We start from the raw sequence: 19514 nt of genomic DNA, 5'->3' as shown, positions 1-19514 counted from the left end.
TACTTCCAGATTGGATTATTGTAATGTGCTCTGCTTGGGGCTGCCCTTGAAGATGACTTGGAAGCTTCAACTGGTCCAAAATGCAGTGGTCAGATTACTGGCTGGGGTTCCCTTTAGATCTCATATAACCCCTGTTTTAAAACAGCTGCACTGGTTGCCAGTTCCTTTCTAGGCCTAACTGAAGATAGTCACACATGACCAAACACCCCCTTCCCTACAGACCATCTTGGGTGTTGAGATCAGCACTGGAGGCCCTTTTGATAGTTCTGCCACCCTCAGAAGCTCAGTGGTGGCCCAGGACAGGGCATTCTCTGTGGCGGCTCCTAAGTTGTGGAACTCCCTCCCCATCAAGGTGCATCTGGCAACTTTCCTGTACAGTTTTAGGCAAATGCTGAAGATGCACCTCTCTACCCTGGCCTTTGACACCTGAGACGTATATTTTTAGGACCCACCCTATTGTGGGATTTTAGGTTGTTTTTAAATTGTTTTAATGCCATATTTTAAAATTGCTATAACCCGCCCTGGGACCTTTGGGTGGCCACATAATAAATGATTAGGATGATTATAATAATAATAAACATTTTACAGGCACTCTTCTTCACCCATTGTAATGCCATTTATATAAGACAATTTTTATGCAACATTTTATTCCATAAATGGGTAATTACACAGGAAATTGCCGTGTATATATCTGCTGAAACGCAATGCTCAGGCTAATTAATGTTTGTACTAAACAAGATTTTGTGTTGGACAGCTTAAAATCCTCAGATTTTAAGTTAGGAGCACAGGTAAAGACAACAGGTAACAACAGTGACCACTTCTTTTCATATGAAAAGAAGAATAATGAATGATGCATTCCGTTGGTTTTTAAAAATCATAGTAGGAAGCAGATTAAGGCTGCATTCCTAATCCCAGTTACATGAGAGTAAGATCCATTGAATTAAATGGGACTTACTGCTGAGTAGACATGGTTAGAATTGCAGTTTTTGTGCCTATAGGCTGCCTGTAGCAACAAACAATTTATACATACACAAAGCCAACAAACACTTCAGAAAAAAAGAAAAGCAATGAGCCCCCTGTTGGGACAGCAAAAACTACACGTCAGTGAATATATAAAAAAAGGTTATTTGAAATTACTTATCATGCATGCGTGTTTTAAAAAAATTGTTGTAGAGAACTAAGGTGCAAAGAGTGATGTTGGTCAACGGGTGGATGGAAGGAAATCTGCTTGATAGTCCATTTTCAATGGATTTCAACATCCCTATGTTACACAAAATTCATTTAAACACACATATACAATCACTCAATAATATGTAGTGTGCTGATGTTTCCCCCCTCCCATTTGTTTTTAATAGATATATGAGCTAAAGATTTGCCATGTCCAGTCTTGTGGTGTTACAATGGTTTGCAATCAGAGGAATCACTCAAACAAGGATTGGCTGTAGCTTAGTGGCCCAAGGGAAGGACTCAGTTGCTTGAAAGAGTTCCTTAAGCTGCTTCCACTCCAATCTCTTTGCTTTCAGACTGGAACTCTAGAAACCAGAGGAGTTGGTTGCATTTCATATTGGGCGGAGGGGGGCTCACAAGTTGTACAAGTCTGAATGATCCAAGGCATACGGTGCAGTTCTTCTGTGGAACTGAATCTGATGTACATATTTGCTAGCTCAGCAGCGGGTCATAGGGCCAACATTATTATAACCCATTACAGATCAGTCTTATTCAAAACAAGAAAATACAAGTTTATAAAAAGCAGGGGATACTGAAATGATGAAAGTGAGGGAAGCCAACCAATGTAGATTGCAGCTTCCAGTTTCTCCCTACCTTAATCTTAAGGTTGACTAAACATCCTCTGTTTCCCTAAACATAGGTTTAATTCCTGCTATGAATTAATTCTATCCCGATTCTGTGCCTGGGACTTCAAAGCATACGGCATCACAGGAGTGAAAGTAAATCGTGTCATTAGGTTGCACAACCGGATTCTGCGGCTGAGATTTGAGGAGAAGTTCCAGTTCTTTTTGGACAAGGAAGATTTAAATGAGTCCATGTAAGTGAGTGGATTGGGGGGGAAAGGAAAAATAAGACAGCGAGATTGTGAATTTTGCCAAATGCGAACCAGAGTTTTAAACTGGAGTTTGAAGTTGGGTTGCAACCTTTGGCTACCAGAAAATCTGATTAGCGTTATTGTTTCACCATGAAAGAACATCTCGCCATGTTTAAAGCAAACCACAAAGAAGAGGGGGAATTTGCAAATGAGGAGTGGGAGGAGTAAGTGTGCAAGTCCACAGCACACTTCTGATCTCACTATAATTAGGGAATGAAAAAGAAAACACTACAGATGGATCCCTCTTATAATACCACATCACCATCAGAATAGCCTAAAAAATAAGGAAGGATACCATTAACTGCCAGGCATGCTAGGTGATAGACAGCTTATGCAGAGTAGTCCTAATTGAAATAATTTAAGTAAAATGATTTCAGTGGGTCTACTCTGAGTATGACTGACACTGGATATCACCCACTGATTGATATTTTTGATAAGAATTGGCCAACCACCAATCAGTCAAGTGAAGTGTTACTTGATTAATGATCTACTGAAGCTGATCTCTAGTGTTGGACTGAGTTGGGGGGCAAAAATAAAGTTAATTAAGGGAACTGTGCATTAAAATTAGAAGCTAGAAATAACTAACTACAAGAAGATCCTTGGTGGGTAGCTGATGTACGGAATGAATGAGTTGAAGGTTTTTCACAAGTTGCTCTTTGGCTGGAGTGCTACAGTACCAGCCTTGGTGAGGACTCAGAGGAGAACTAACTCAGAAGATGTATTGGGCTTATGACATGTTTGGATTAAGAAAAATAGAGATAGATGGATTGCCACAGGTTGTGTTTCTGGGTTCTTTGGTGTTGTGAAGGATCTAGGCCTTGAAGCAGCAAGAGGGCCCCTTGGCATCTGCCTCCTATAATTTGAGTGGGCCATACCTGTGTTGGGTGTCAGCAAAGTCTCATGCAGTTGCAACACCAAGCAGACTGTTAAGACCATTAGTAAAGGTGAGAAAGAAAGTCAACTTGCTTCTAGCATACAGAGCTGTCTCTGGGCAGGAACTCAGAGTGGCACCTCCTTACACGTGTCATAGACCGAGAATAAAGGAGAGAGTGATTTTGGTGAGGAAGGGGGAAGAGGGGTAATAAACAAACAGACAGACAAACAAGGTAGCTTCCTTAGTTCCAAGAAAATGAATCAGAGGAACGCAAGGATTACTTTTTCTGTCTGTCACCCCACACGCACACTGGTTCAGGTAACTAACTACAAGTGTTGTTGTCTCCCATTCCAAGAAAGATTGTCTCACCCCCTTACATACCTAGTTGATGACTGCAATCTGTAGGTAAGGGCCTCTTATCAGGAGGTCCACTCTGCACAATATAGGAATTGTGGCACCTACCCTTTGAAATTCCATCCCATTAATTCTTAGATGGGGGCCATCTCTGTTGTTGTTTTGGCGCCTACTGAAGACCTTCCTCTTCCAACCAGCCTTTTAAGTAGAGATGTTTCCCAGTCTTGAACGCTGTGAATGTATGGGTGTGGGTAGCCATTTGGTGTAGGAAATCTTGAGTGGAGAGATGAAAGGCAGAGAAACACCCCACATGCTACTTTTCTGCTCAATATTTCCCCCTTTCCAAGCTGTTTTTATTTAAATGCACACATTGTCAGCGCTCTGTTACACACCATCTTTTCACTACAGATGGAAAAATCTGACAATTTGAGTTCTTTTCAGTTTCTCATTTTTCCAGTCTTAAATTCGGTTCTCCACATTTCTGCAGCAATTTGTGAATTTAAAAAAAAAAAATCATGAAAATTCTCCAGTATTTTAGTGCTAATTTCTCCTAATAAACACTTTTTTGTAGGAAGTTTTGACTAATGTACACATTTTTGCAAGCCATTTCTCATTGTTTAATGCATTTTTGTAGGTTACTTTCACTCATATATGCTTTTTTGTAAACATTATTTGATTGGCGAACTGCACCACAAAATTTGAGTAAGTGTGAATTTTGAAGGGCGGCTGTGTTTCAGTTCTCATATTGTTTTGGAATGTGTAGATTTGATAGATTTGGCTTGAAATGCGAACTGAATCAAAATTCTCGCCCATCCCTCGTTTGCACCTATCATGGAGCTTACCCTTCAGTTAACCTGCAAAGTGCACTCCCATAAGATCTGATGAGGATAGGTTTGCCAGCCTCTATTAGCCAAGATAACTAAGCAGATTGTGCCTCTAGATTCAGATGTAGCAAACAGCTGAGTATCAGAAGCTGCTCAAGGCTTGATTGGCCATTGGTGAAGACTGGATGGTGGGTGCAGTTCTCATGAGTAGGGGCTTTAGTGGTGGGCTATGTGTCTCATGCCTCTTTCCCTCCTTTATAAAAATAACTTAGCTGGGTGCACAGCAAAGCACAGTACTGCTCAGACACCAGTCACCCTCTGTCTAAATATCCCAAAAGCATCTATTCATATAAGCATATGCAAATTTAATGCAGATTTCTGTGATGTACCTGTGCCCCAAGATATTTAATGCCCCTGCACATGTCAAGGAATCCATTCTTATGCTCAGCACTAGAGACATTTTCCCCTCTTTATTTCCCACCCCTTCTCCATCCAGAAACTACCGGAAGATGCTGGAATATCTCTTCTATGTATCTCCCCCAGACGTGCCCTTGAAGAAAAATCAGTTGATCCAAATCTTAGAAGAAGGCTTCCAGGAAACAAAAAAGGTAACCAGACGTTTAAGTTGCAGCAGGATCTCTCTCTCTCTCTTGCTTTTTCCCACTCTTAAACCCACTGTATCCAGTGTAGCGCTAAGTCAGGGTCCCGTCAGTGCAAGGCTTCTCTCTAGTGTAATGGAACTTCCCCTCTGTCCTCCCCCGTGCATCTCCTAAATCTATTCTAGGGATTCCCCCAGCTCTCTGAATCAGATTTGGTGAGGGAGGGTGTGGGGCGGAAAGGGGGGGAGTTCCATTTGGGGAAGGGCCATAGCTCAATGGTGAAGCATCTGCCTTGCATGCAGGAGGTCCCAGGCCCAATCCCCAGTGCCATCTCCAGGTTTTTTCTCTTTTTATTTATTTATTATTTATTTATTTATTTCATTTATAAACCGCCCATAGCTAGTAGCTCTCTGGGCGGTGTACAACAAGATTAAAATACAATGTTACAATAAAATCTATAATGAGTATCAGCAAATTTAAGCTAAAACATTAAACATAAACATTAAAACGTTAAAATGCCTGGGAGCATAGCCAGGTCTTAACCTGGCGCCTAAAGGAAAGTACTGTAGGCGCCAGGCGGATCTCTTCAGGTAGGCTGTTCCACAATTCGGGGGCCACTACAGAAAAGGCCCTAGATCTAGTAACAGTCCTCCGGGCATCTAGATGGGTTGGTACCCGGAGGAGGGCCTTAGATACTGAACGAAGCGCACGGGTAGGTTCGTAGCGGGAGAGGCGTTCCACAAGATATTGCGGTCCCACGCCATGTAAGGCTTTATAGGTCAACACCAGCACCTTGAATCTGGCTCGGAAACAGATAGGTAGCCAGTGCAAACGAGCCAGGACAGGTGTTATATGCGCGAACCGATCGGTCCCCGTCAACAACCTGGCTGCCGCGTTTTGCACTAGCTGAAGTTTCTGGACTGTCTTCAAGGGCAGCCCTACGTAGAGCGCATTACAGTAATCCAATCTAGAAGTTACCAGAGCATGAACAACTGAAGCGAGATCATCACTGTCCAGATAAGAGCGTAGTTGGGCTACTAAACGAAGATGGTAAAACGCATTCCGTGCCACCGAGGCTACTTGAGCCTCAAGCGACAAGAAAGGGTCAAAAAGGACCCCCAAACTACGAACCTGTTCCTTCAAGGGGAGTGTAACCCCATCTAGAACAGGATGAGCATCTATCATCTGGGCAGGGAAAGAGCTCACGAACAGTGTCTCGGTCTTGTCAGGATTGAGTTTCAGTTTATTAGCTCTCATCCAGTCCATTATCGCGGTCAGGCAACGGTTCAGTACATTTATTAAAGTTACAGTTACATCAAAAGCAGTGCTGCTCATTAACCTCACTCTGCTTTTTAGGAATTTTTGCCCTGGCTAACTCTGACTAATCAGCACTTTGCAGTGCTCCAGTGTTGACTCAGCAACGAACCCCTCCCCTGTGACAACTTAAGTAGGCTTGGCTTTCATGCTCCTCAACGTTTGTGTCTCCCTCTTCAGCTGTTGTCGCACATGGGGCGAAGGGGGCTGACTCTCACTTTCCCGATCTGTGAGTTGTGGGTGGTTGACTTGCTCGACTGTGGGAAGCTGTGGGGCACCTGGCTGCAAAATGTCAGGTGAAGCAGGCAGTGCTTCTGACGCAGGTGCAGGCACTGGGAGCAGAGAGTAGGAATAAATGGACAGTTCTCCCAATGGAGGGCTGTAGAAAGTGGAGTCCCTCAAGGATCAGTATTGGGACCTGTACTTTTCAACTTGTTCATTAATGACCTAGAATTAGGAGTGAGCAGTGAAGTGGCCAAGTTTGCTGACAACACTAAATTGTTCAGGGTTGTTAAAACAAAAAGGGATTGCGAAGAGCTCCAAAAAGACCTCTCCAAACTGAGTGAATGGGCAGAAAAATGGCAAATGCAATTCAATATAAACAAGTGTAAAATTATGCATATTGGAGCAAAAAATCTTAATTTCACATATACGCTCATGGGGTCTGAACTGGTGGTGACCGACCAGGAGAGAGACCTCGGGGTTGTAGTGGACAGCACGATGAAAATGTCGACCCAGTGTGCGGCAGCTGTGAAAAAGGCAAATTCCATGCTAGCGATAATTAGGAAAGGTATTGAAAATAAAACAGCCGATATCATAATGCCGTTGTATAAATCTATGGTGCGGCTGCATTTGGAATACTGTGTACAGTTCTGGTCGCCTCATCTCAAAAAGGATATTCTAGAGTTGGAAAAGGTTCAGAAGAGGGCAACCAGAATGATCAAGGGGATGGAGCAACTCCCTTACGAGGAAAGGTTGCAGCATTTGGGGCTTTTTAGTTTAGAGAAAAGGCGGGTCAGAGGAGACATGATAGAAGTGTATAAAATTATGCATGGCATTGAGAAAGTGGATAGAGAAAAGTTCTTCTCCCTCTCTCATAATACTAGAACTCGTGGACATTCAAAGAAGCTGAATGTTGGAAGATTCAGGACAGACAAAAGGAAGTACTTCTTTACTCAGCGCATAACTATGGAATTTGCTCCCACAAGATGCAGTACTGGCCACCAGCTTGGACGGCTTTAAAAGAAGATTAGACAAATTCATGGAGGACAGGGCTATCAATGGCTACTAGCCATGATGACTGTGCTCTGCCACCCTAGTCAGAGGCAGCATGCTTCTGAAAACCAGTTGCCGGAAGCCTCAGGAGGGGAGAGTGTTCTTGCACTCGGGTCCTGCTTGCGGGCTTCCCCCAGGCACCTGGTTGGCCACTGTGAGAACAGGATGCTGGATTAGAAGGGCCACTGGCCTGATCCAGCAGGCTCTTCTTATGTTCTTATGTTCTTATGTTCTAATGGAGCAATCTCCAAGTGGACAGTCTCTGACAGTTCTGGTTGCTCTTCAGGGGGGCAGAATCGGGGGGAGTCGAGCTGTCAGTGACTGGGATCTGTGTGCTCTGTGGAATGCCCCTGCTGCTAGTCCCCAACCCCAGCTCATCTTCCCAATCCTCCAATTCAGAGTCTGGCATCTCGAAGCCTCCCCTCCCAACCTGGGTCACAATACTGAGAGAGAACCCTGTCTGAAAACCTGAAAAGCTACTGCCAGTCAGCGTAGACAGTACTGAGCTAGATGGACCAATAGTCTGAATCAGTACAAAGCAGCTTCCTGTGTTGCACTAGCGGTAATCCTTGTGCTGACGGAACGAGTTCGTTGAATAGCGTCCATGGTGCCTTAAGAGCGTTTTGTCATCTTCAGATTCAGAACTGTGATACAGTGCTCCTTGAACTGTATTACTTCATAGTGCAGGTGAAAGAATCTTATGACTTCAGTCACCCTTACATTAAAACCAATGTAAAACACCTCCCCTGATGTGCTCATTTTTTACAAGCAGGGAAGAGTTAAACTGGAAATGTTGTCCTGAACATGGTAGCTTTCCATGGGCAGGATGGGGGAAGATTGTTGTCAGTTGGTGTAATTGTTTTTAACATTGGGCAGCATTCAAACTTTCAACTGTTGAGTTATATAATCCTAGGAAGACTGTACTTGATTGATTGATTGATTGATTGATTGATTGATTGATTGATTGATTGATTGAAAGAGAATTTTGAAAGCAACAAACAGAACTTCACCTAACCTTACTCTGGATCCATATAAGGATTCCGTTAATCACCTAAAAATATATGCATGTAATTGTGATTAACAAAACAGAGGTTTTAATGTTCTACCAAAACATTTCAGCTTCTGCCTTCAGCAGCTGCTAACATCCCGCAGTAGGAGCCGGTTGCAGCAAACAAAAGCACTAAAATACTTTAAAACATCATAAAAACAGACTCTAAAATGCAATTCATGCCAGTGGTTCCCAAACGTTTTTTCCTGATGAAAGACAACCTTTTCAACCAATTGAAAATTGCTGAGGGTCTTGGCAGATCACTTAAATGATTTTTCCTGTTGTAGCAATTCTAATGCGCTGTACTAGATGCTATATGAATTTTTAATCATATTTTTACAGACAAGCAGTGGACCACCTGAATCAAGATTGTTGGACCAACGGGGGTCCGCAAACCATAGTTTAGGAACTCCTGATCTATACACAAAAATAGGGTTACATGTACTCCACACTAAAAAAAAAGTTATGCACCAAGACAATCTAGCGTCTTTGCCAAGAAAGTTGGATTCTATGATGTGTATAAATTATGCAAATTAAATACATTTTTACTGTTTTCTGAAGCATGTTTCCCCCCACCAGGCTTTTACTGTAAATCTTACTGAGACATTGCTCTGACTCCTACAATTTCAGTACGCATATTTTCCATCATAAAGGCTATGAGCAGTGGAGACTTGTGGCTCTGATGTCAGTGGGGCAGTGAATCCGCTCCAGGTTTAGCCTAAACGTTTAAGGAGCTGTCCAAAATAGTTTCAGCACTGTGGACAGCTCCTTGAAAGTTAGAGATTACGTAGTTTTAACTATGGGTTGTGTGAAAAAGTACTTTCTTTTGTCTGCCCTGAATCTTCCAACATTCAGCTTCATTGGATGTCATTGGATGAAGTTCAACAAGGAGGGTGCCTGTATAATCTAAGTTGGAAGTTCTGCAGTCTTGAGCCCACTACACTAAAAGGGCAGCTTCTAGTTGTTATGAGCCATGCATCTAAGCTGAGGGAGGCCACCAAGAGACTCCCCCAAAGATCTTTGTGACCGTGCAAGGATATAAGGGATCAGGTGGTCCTCAAGACAGCCTGGATCCAAGTTGTTAAAGGCCTTGTAAATGAATACAAGAACTTTGAGCATGGTCCAGTAACATATGGGCAGCCAGTGCAAGCTTTTAAGCACTGTCTGTATCATGTCAGCAGTCCCCATCCACTATTATTTTTGGTGTTTGCTCATCCCTCCTATGCTGACACATTGCCAAACCATTAGTTAAATGTTTAGGGTGATACTCCTCTGTGATGATGGGCATTTACAAGGGACTTCCCCAACACAAATGGGACTTCCCCCCCCCTCCACTCCACATATTCCTAAAATCTGCTCCAAACAGTTGGGGAAACCTCCACAGCATGTGAGCCTGCATCTGATGGCATAACAATGTTAGAAATGGAAATGGACTGCCTTCAAGTCGATCCCGACTTATGGCGACCCTACAAATAAGGTTTTCATGGTAAGCGGTATTCAGAGGGGGTTAACCATTGCCTCCCTCTGAGGCTGAGAGGCAGTGAGAACTTGCCCTTAAACTACAGAGAGAGAAATGGGGGGGGCAGATAAAGAATGAGAACAGGGATGGCAGAAAGAGAGACAAAGGGGGTAACTATGTCTTCTTTGGGTTCTCCTTTGCTAGCATGCACAGTGCCCAATTTGATTACCCTCGAGGGAACGTGGCTCCCCACTCTGGTATGCAGACAGCGTTATTGCGGGGGGGGGGTGTTAATCTGATCACATGCTCAGACCCGCTTTTTGGCTCTTTTTAGGTGCCTGGAAGCAAAGAAGGCATTCTACTCTCCAACAGTCTAAGTATCTGTGAATGTCCAAGGATTGAATATTTGCAAACACAAGGCAGAAGCCGAGGAGACTCTGAGGATCCATTCAGGCGCGGTAATATAAAGAGAAGCTGCTGCTGCTGTTGTCATCATCATCATCATCATCACCATCATCATTTATTACTTGCCCTTCACTCAAAGGTCCCGGGGCGAGTTACAAGAGTTTTAAAATAGAGCATTAAGAACAATTAAAAACAACCTAAAATCACAAAAGTGGGTGGGTCCTAAAAATATACACCTCAGATGTTAAAGGCAAGTGTAAAGAGGTGCTTCTTCAGCATTATCCTAGAACTGTACAACGAAATTTTCAGATACACCATGGTGGGGAGGGAATTCCACAACTTAAGGGCCACCACAGAGAATGCCCTCTCCCGGGCCACCCTCACTAAGTTTCCGAGTGGGGTGGAACTTCCCAAGAGAGTCTGTAGGGAAGGAAGTTGTCTTTAAGATATTTGGGACCTAAGTCATTTGGAACTTTACACACTAGCATGAGCACTTTGAATTGGGCCCCGAAACAAACTGGCAACCAATACAGTTGGTTGCTCTAAGCGTTCCTGAGTAGCTTTTAAGAGGCATGTTGCTAGTCAAGCAAAAGGCTTTTCAGCTGGAAAGGCAACAGAGGCCTTGCAATAAATGTAGCAGGTTGGTGTGAGAGGTGTGCAGGCCTCAGTATTAGCAGAGGTAGCCCAGCAAGGTGTGAAGTTTGGAGCCTTGCTCCCTAGTAGTGGAAGTGGGGTCCCATTGCCAAGTCAGATTCTGGAATTGGTGTGTTCCGTCTGTCGGGTCAGTGCCAGGTAGGCATGTGAGAATTTCGTCCTAGGTTCGTTACATGAAATACTGTTTCCGTTCTGCTGCAGTTCATCTTCCACCAAAATCTGCATTTTTCATCTCTGTCCATTGTGGCAAAATTAGATTACATTTGTTGCTGTTGTTTAAATGTTGTGTTTGCCACCCTGGGTTCCCTTGGGAGGAAGGGTGGAAAATATATTCAATAAATACATAAATATTAGGAGAAATTTTCATGAATTTCATAAAATTGCAGACGTATAGGGAAAAGGAGCAATCTAATTACTGGAAAAAATCAGAGAAACCAAAACTGACAGTTTTCTCCATCCTAGCTAGCACTAAAGATGACAGCTCAAACAGGAGAAGTTTGAGCTTTTCTGAAAGGAGCAATATATGTTTCTTGACCAATTGGAAGGCTAGCCTGTCAGGGCTTGGAATGATCTGATGATGCTTTAAGAGTAAGCCTGTGCAACTTGAAGCCTGCCAAGCTGACTCCAAGTGGCCATGTAGCTATTTTTGGTTGTACACCAAGGGCTTAGTAAGTCTGTTTTTGCTGCCTGCCTGGGATGGCACAAAAAATCCCCAACCAAATCCACAAATACGGGGGATAGGGGTGGGATCAAGTAAAAACCTGAAAGGCCAGAATCTATGGCTGGCCTTGCTATGTTTAACTTTCCTCTTTCACTGTGGTTCCTGGAAGATGGACTGCTGGCAAGTGATGGGTTGCATCTCACAAGGACTGGGAAGAATGTGTTTGGCCACAGCATGGAGAAGTTCATCAGGAGGGCTTTAAACTGATTCCTAAAGGGGAGGGAGACGTAAACTTGGTGGTAACAACTGATGAAGGCTTATGCACAGTAGCGGGACCAAAAGGATCGGCTCTAATAGGGCCCAGTAACAGCCCTCACAGAAAAATGTAGTAAGGAAGCCAAGCCATAAATCACATGGTCTTTGATGTCTGTATACTAATGCGCAGAGCATGGGAAACAAGCAGGACGAACTTGAACTCTTAATACAGGAGGGCAATTACGACTTGATAGGTATAGCTGAAACTTGGTGGGATGACTCCCATGACTGGAACACAGCAATTGAAGGATACAACTTGTTCAAGAAGAACAGAAGGAATACATAGGGAGGTGGAGTTGCGCTATATGTTAAAAATATATATCCCTGCACAGAAATACAGGAAGATGAGCTTGGTGGCTCCACCGAGAGTATCTGGATTTAGATTAATGGGGCAAGTAACAAAAGGAATGTGGTGCTTGGAGTCTACTAGCAACCACCCAATCAAGGAGAAGATGAGAATGTAACTTTTGAAAACCAAATTGCCAATATTTCGAGGAGACATGATTTAGTAGTAATGGGGTATTTCAATTATCCCGATATCTGTTGGGAGACAAATTCTGCCAAACACGGCCCCTCCAAGAAATTTCTGACTTGTATTGCAGATAACTTCCTCCTACAGAAAGTGGAGGAAGCGACCAGATAATCAGCTATCCTGGACTTGATTCTAACCAATATAGATGATTTGGTGGAGGAAGTGGCAGTTACGGGAACTCTGGGGGAAAGTGACCACACCATACCTGTATTCTTGATTTTAACAGAAGCGAAAGCTGAGAGTAGCCATACGCGCACCCTGGACTTCAGGAAAGCTGATTTTAATAAACTCAGAACAATTGTAAGTACAGTTCCATAACAAGCCACCCTAATGAGAAAAGGAGTCCAAGATGGATGGGAGTTTCTAAAAAAGGAAATTCTAAAAGCGCAATAGCAAGCAATTCCAACAAGGAAAAAAGGGGGGAAACAGCAGAAGAAGCCAATGTGGCTTCACAAAAAGCTTACAGATAACCTGAAAACAAAAAAGGACACCTACAGGAAGTGGAAAGAAGGCCAGGCACAAAGGAAGAGTACAGGCAGGTATCACGGAATTGCCGGGATGGTGTCAGGAAGGCTAAAGCTGAGAATGAGCTGAGGCTAGCGAGGGATGCTAAAAGCAACAAAAAAGCTTTCTTCAGGTATGTCCATAGTAAAAGACAGAGAAAAGAAACGGTGGCACAGCTACTCAATGAGGATTGGAAAATGATCACAGATGACAAAGAAAAGGCAGAAGTGCTCAATTCCTACTTTGGCTCAGTCTTCTCCCAAAAAAGGGCCTATGACCCTCCCAGGAAACATGAAGTAGAAGGGTCAGGATTGGACCTTGAGAGTGATAGACAAATGGTCAAGGAATACCTAATCACTTTGAATGAGTTCAAATCAGCAGGGCCCAATAAACTGCATCCTCGAGTATTGAAGGAAGGCTGAAGAACTCTTAGAACCGCTCTCTATTATCTTTGCGAAATCATGGAGGACTGATGAAGTGCCGGATGACTGGAGGAGAGCTAATGTTGTCCCTATCTTCAAAAAGGGCAAGAAGGAGGAACCGGGGAACTACAGACCAGTCAGCCTAACATCAATCCCTGGAAAAATTCTGGAGCAGATTATAAAGCAGTCAATCAACTTGTACATAATTACATTTTATATCCCTGAAGAAACAAAGTGACTTTCAATCTGTAAAAAGTGCTAATATTGCATTTTTTCCATTTCCCCCCAAATTTCCGCTTCCCCCCCCCGAAAAAAAATGTTTTTTTCCATGGCTTCAAAATTCCTGAAATTTTACATCTCTAATCCCTCTAGAAAATTTTAGTGGTGGAAGTTGTTTGTAGTAAATGAGGGTTGCTCCTAGCATGAATTTGAGTGAGTTAACCACACTCTGCCTCTTTTTTCTTTCTATCTGTGGAATATTTCTAGCTTTAAACTTTTCCACAAGTGTCTTTGGTTATATTTCCATACTAAGACATTTATAGATTTACCCTTCAAGTCAGCTAGTTGATGACTTCTGCATAGGTTGGGCTGATCCTGCAATATATATTTTTTATGTATTGTGGGTAGGAATGAGCAGGTGCACAAACATTATTTGCTAGGAAAGTGCAAACTCTATTAGAATAAATTATTCATACTAAGCAGATTTGTATGCATTTGTTTTACATAAACTCAGCTTTCAACACAGATGCTTTCAAAGAATTTGATATTTTATGGGACAGTGATTGGAGGCAGAGGATGATGGAAGAAGGAAAAGACATTGAGATGTGACATAGTAGATAATGGGATTGAATTGCTGACAATAGTCACCCATCATGGAGTGGGGCACTGAAGTTCTCCACTCCAGGCTTGACCACCACCTCAGCTAAAAAACGTTAAGTTATTCTCTGTTTTTGTCATTCCTACATTATCAAGATTGGGTACCCACATGAAGTTATAAAATAAAATAAAATAATCAAATTGTGTTTTAAATTGTTTTTAAAATATGTGTTTTACATTGTGTATTTGTTTTGATGTTTTTGATTGCTGTAAACCGCCCAGAGAGCTTCGGCTATGGGGCGGTATACAAGTGCAATAAATAAATAAAATAAATAAATCTGTAAGCACCTTGAAAGCAATGCAGTGATTACTGGGAGCCAACATGAATTTATGAACAACAAATCCTGCCAAACTAATCTCATCTCATTTTTTGATCGGGTAACCTCCCTTGTAGACTGTGGGAATGCTGTGGACATAATATATCTTGACTTCAGCTCAGCTTTTGACAAAGTGCCCCATGATATTCTGATTAGCAAGATAGCTAAATGTGGGCTGGATGGAACAACTATTAGATGGATCCACAGTTGGCTCCAGAATCATACTCAAAGAGTGCTTATCAATGGTTCCTTCTCAAACTGTGCGGAAGTAACAAGTGGGGTACCACAGGGCTCAGTCCTGGGCCCAGTGCTCTTTAACATTTTTATTAACAACTTGGATGAGGAGGTACAAAGCATGCTTATCAAATTTGCAGATGATACAAAGTTGGGGGGCATAGCTAATACTGTGGAAGACAGAAACAAAATTCAAAGGGACCTTGATAGGCTGGAGCATTAGGCTGAAAACAACAGAATGAAATTCAACAGGGATAAATGCAAAGTTCTACACTTAGGAAAAAGAAACCAAATGCACAGTTATAAGATGGGGGACACTTGGCTCAGCAGTACGACATGTGAGAAGGATCTTGGAATTGTCGTTGATCACAAGCTGAATATGAGCCAACAGTGTGATGTGGCTGCAAAAAAGGCAAATGCTATATTAGGCTGCATTAACAGAAGTATAGTTTCCAAATCGCATGAAGTACTAGTTCCCCTCTATTCAGCACTGGTTAGGCCTCATCTTGAATACTGCATCCAGTTCTGGTCTCCACACTTCAAGAAGGATGCAGGCAGACTGGAACGGGTTCAGAGGAGGGCAACAAAGATGATCAGGGGACTGGAAACAAAGCCCTATGAGAGAGACTGAAAGAACTGGTCATGTTTAGCCTGGAGAAGAGAAGACTGAGGGGAGATATGATAGCACTCTTCAAGTACATGAAAGGTTGTCACAAAGAGGAGGGCCGGGATCTCTTCTCGATCATCCCAGAGTGCAAGACACAGAATAATGGGCTCAAGTTGCAGGAAGCCAGATTTCAACTGGACATCAGGAAAAACTTCCTAACTGTTAGAGCCATATAACAATGGAACCAATGACCTAGAGAGGTAGTGGGCTCTCCGACACTGGAGGCTTTCAAAAGGCAGCTGGACAGCCATCTGTCAGGAATGCTTTGATTTGGATTCTTGCATTGAGCAGGGGGTTGGACTCGATGGCCTTATAGGCCCCTTCCAACTCTACTATTCTATGATTCTATGATTCTATGAACAAGCCTTTTAGGTTGAGACCTATCCCAGTCTGTGTTAGAATTGCTTAATATGTTTTTTAATAATGTTTTTAACCTTTTTTTAAAGTTGTTTTTTAAAATGTTTTTAATGCTGTTTTGTTTTAATGTATTTTAAGATCTGTTTTATGATGTTTTAAAGTGTTTTCAGCGCTTTGTTTGCGGGATACAAATTAAATAAATAAATTAATAATAATAATAATAATAACTTGGTGAGTCACACCTTTATGCTCCAACTGCTCCCTGTCCTTTGGTAAGTCACTATTTTGTTCCAGTTCTTGCCTTGGGAGGATGCCTTGTTCAAACGTTGCTAGATCTGGCAGTTTTTTTGCTGGCTTCCTACCCCAGACCTGTAGACATTAAATGCAGAGTCTGGCCAGGGAGGGTGGTTGTTGAGAGATGGTACGGTGTCTCTGGTGCACACTTCTGTATAAATTCACTACAGTATCACAGCCTGCCATTTCACATGCTCCAGCAGCTAAGATGTCATTTGCACTGGTGATAACATTTTGTAGGGCAGTGAGTCAGGGCGCCACCACAGAAAAGGCTCTTTCCTGGGCCTCTATCCAGTTAACATCTGGGTGGCATACAGAGAAGGGTCTCCAATGATGACCTAAATGCATGGGCAGATTCACACAGGAGCAGGCTGTCTATTAGGCACCCATTTGCTTGGCTTATTTGCTTGAGTCATCTGCAACTCTCCTCTGCCATTTAACTGGGATTTTGATGCATTGATTTGTATTCAACATAGTATTAAGTGAATCCTTGCATGAGCAGAATGGATTCCACTTGTGCAATGGGAGTTCTCCCAATTCTCCTTTCCCTGTGTATCCCCTAAATTTGTTGTGGGAGTTCCCTCAATCCTCTGGAGCAGTTTTGGGGACCATGCAGGGCACATGAAGGGGGAGGAGGGGGAAAGTCCCGTTGCATAAGTAGAAGTTGTTCCACTTGTGCAAGGACAAATTCATGGCGGATAAGGCTATCAATGGCTGTGTTGTCTGTCCCTCCACTAATGGAGGCAGCATGTCTCTGAATACCAGTAGCTGGGAGTCACAAGTGGGGAGAGTGCTCTTGTGCTCGGGTCCTGCTTGCAGGCTTCCCATGCGCACCTGGTTGACCACTGTGAGAACAGGATGCTGGACTAGACGGGCTCTTGCTATGTTCCTATGATTTTGTCAAATACCCTCCCCCATTGTGTTTACAAGCAAGACCTTCTTTTGTCTTCTCCTTTCTCAGGGAAACTCATAATTGCAAAAGTCTTTCTTGGCCATAGCACTCCAGCGCATGAGACAGAGCCCATCACTCAGGCCAGCTATCCTGGGGCCAATTCTGTCTACAGGTCTCGCAGGCCCTCCCTGAATGCCATCTGTACAGCCAACAGTGAGACTGTGGATCAACAAGAGAAACCAAAGTGTAAGTCTGTGTCTCCAAATGGAGTTCCTCTTGTCAGACTTCTTGAACTTCACCGGGGAAATTTGGTCATGGGAATTAAAAGAAGTAGCAGCAGCAAAGATGTTAATTGGTTACATTAAAGAGAGAATGCTAGCAGAGGACAGATAATTAGTCCAGCTTTTTTTGGCTGCTGCCAGAATAACCATTTGTTGGAAGAAAATTAGAATACCGACTTTCGAAGAATGGACTATCCAATTATGGGATATTGTATGCATAGTCAAGCTAACAAATATGACAGGAAGTGAGAGAGCCAGTGTGGTGTAGTGGTTAAGGTGTTGGACTACAACCTGGGAGACCAGGGTTCGAATCCCCACACAGCCATGAAGTTCACTGGGTGACCTTGGGCCAGTCACTGCCTCTCAGAGGAAGGCAATGGTAAAACCACTTCTGAATACCACTTACCATGAAAACCCTATTTGTAGGGTCGCCATAAGTTGGAATCGACTTGAAGGCAGTCCATTTCCATTTTTCAGAGAAGGCAGACAATTTGATAATTTATTTGTGGAGCAATAGAATGTTTTTTCAATGTATTTATTTATTTAATTAATTAATTTATATCCCGCCGTTCCCCCAGTAGGAGGTGTATTATTAGTGTAATAAGGTACAAGATAATGCAGACACATTTACATTACTGGGAGCTTTATGACATCTGTGTGCTTTTTCCCATTATGTTATTTAAGTTTAGTGTTTGTTTTTGTACCCAGCTACTTGTTTCATGTATATTAGATTGACTGTAAATAACATATTTACTTAATATATTTTTTTAAAAGTGAACAAAGCAGAACCCCCCAAAAACACATTAATATCTTCCCCACAATTTCACCCACTTGTGAGTAAGGATGCCAGTCTGCCATGTCAAGCGGCAAGATTGTACCTGCAATAATTCTTGTGGGGAATCTCTGCACGTATAGTATACAAAAATGCGGAAAGCTGTGGACTAATGATGGGGGAACAAAAGAAAAGAGAGAAGAACAAGGCAAGAGAAGCTAGTGCAGGCAGATGCACTTTAGCTGCAGATCAGAAGTTTTGGAGAAATTGTTTTTAAAAAAAGCAGGCCAACTTTCTTCACTTCCACAGAATTTTATATTGAGCACAGGAAATCTTATCTAAGTATTTCTAAGCCACACTTTGTAGAAGTACAAGGCAGCTTACAACATACAAAGACACAATAAATATTGACTTTCAATTATTGCTGCTGCTGCTGCTGCTATTAAGTTGCAGCCAATTAAGTTCTGCTTGGAGCAGACACTGATAATAGTGGATTCATGTTGGTCATGCCCATTCATTTCAAGGGGCCTACTGTGAGTATGACTAATGTTAGATACAACCTTATTAGAGGCAGTGACTGGCCCAAGGTCACCCAGTGAGCTTCATGGCTGTGTGCGGATTTGAACCCTGGTTTCCCATGTCGTAGTCCAACACCTTAACCACTACACCACACTGGCTCTCAATATATTATTTTACATTTATATAATTGCCCATCAGTAACCCCACTGCAAATCCCTAGGCAGCTTACAAGCAAAACTATATTTAATTTTGTTTTTAATTGTTTTTATTTTATATCTAGACCACCCTTCCTCTTGTCAGAGCCCAAGGCGTTTTATAGCACAATCAAATCAAATACATCCAATCATGAAAGATAATTAAAAGCATTTGAAGCTACATACCTTAAAAAAAAACCTTTATCAGCAGATCTCAAGGCATGGGTTGGCAGGTATTAGAGGAGGCAGTCCCTTAAGTACTTGGAGCCCCAAGTTGTTTGGGGCTTTATATACTAATACCAACACTTTGCATTTGGTCTGGTAGCTCACAGGCAGCCAGTGCAGTGCTCTAAGGATTAGTGTTACGTGATTCCCATTTCACCGCATTACTTAACAGCCATGCAGCCATATTCTGCATGAGCTACAGCTTCTGGAGGACCACAACAGTTCCAAGTCATACAACCAGGAAAGTGAAGCTCTGTGCATAGCCAGACATTTGGCCCATTTCAGTTCATCTTCATAATGAGCCTTAACCTAATACAAAGCTTAAGAGATCTGTATCATATTGAATTCTTCAAGTGGCAATAGGAACCGCATCTGGTAGTATAGCACTTTTCCTAAAGTCTCCCATTTCTAGCAGTAAGAGATTTATCTGCCTCTTTTTCTGGGTTTCCATAATAAGTCTTTGTTTAGTCACAAGAATCTGAGAGCATCACTGGAAGTCTCAATTTGCTTGGGGATTCCAGTGCAGAGGACAAGAGAAAGCATAG

General features: G+C 42.6%; 1 protein-coding gene across 5 annotated transcripts in view; it reads left to right on the top strand.

The window, feature by feature from the left end:
• Positions 1–19514, top strand: part of LRRC9 (leucine rich repeat containing 9) — a 102607-nt gene that overhangs the window by 25513 nt on the left and 57580 nt on the right. For all 5 annotated transcript variants that reach the window (XM_061613303.1, XM_061613302.1, XM_061613299.1 and 2 more), the window contains 4 exons: positions 1868–2044; positions 4650–4761; positions 10183–10306; positions 17048–17224. In XM_061613303.1, coding sequence (XP_061469287.1) covers positions 1868–2044; positions 4650–4761; positions 10183–10306; positions 17048–17224 — 590 coding nt within the window. The remainder of the gene's footprint in view (positions 1–1867; positions 2045–4649; positions 4762–10182; positions 10307–17047; positions 17225–19514) is intronic.

Source organism: Rhineura floridana, chromosome 2 (assembly GCF_030035675.1).
Source record: "Rhineura floridana isolate rRhiFlo1 chromosome 2, rRhiFlo1.hap2, whole genome shotgun sequence".
Lineage (NCBI taxonomy): Eukaryota > Metazoa > Chordata > Lepidosauria > Squamata > Rhineuridae > Rhineura > Rhineura floridana.
The sequence above is the reverse complement of the archived record's forward strand: the minus strand, read 5'-3'. Positions and strand labels throughout refer to the sequence as shown.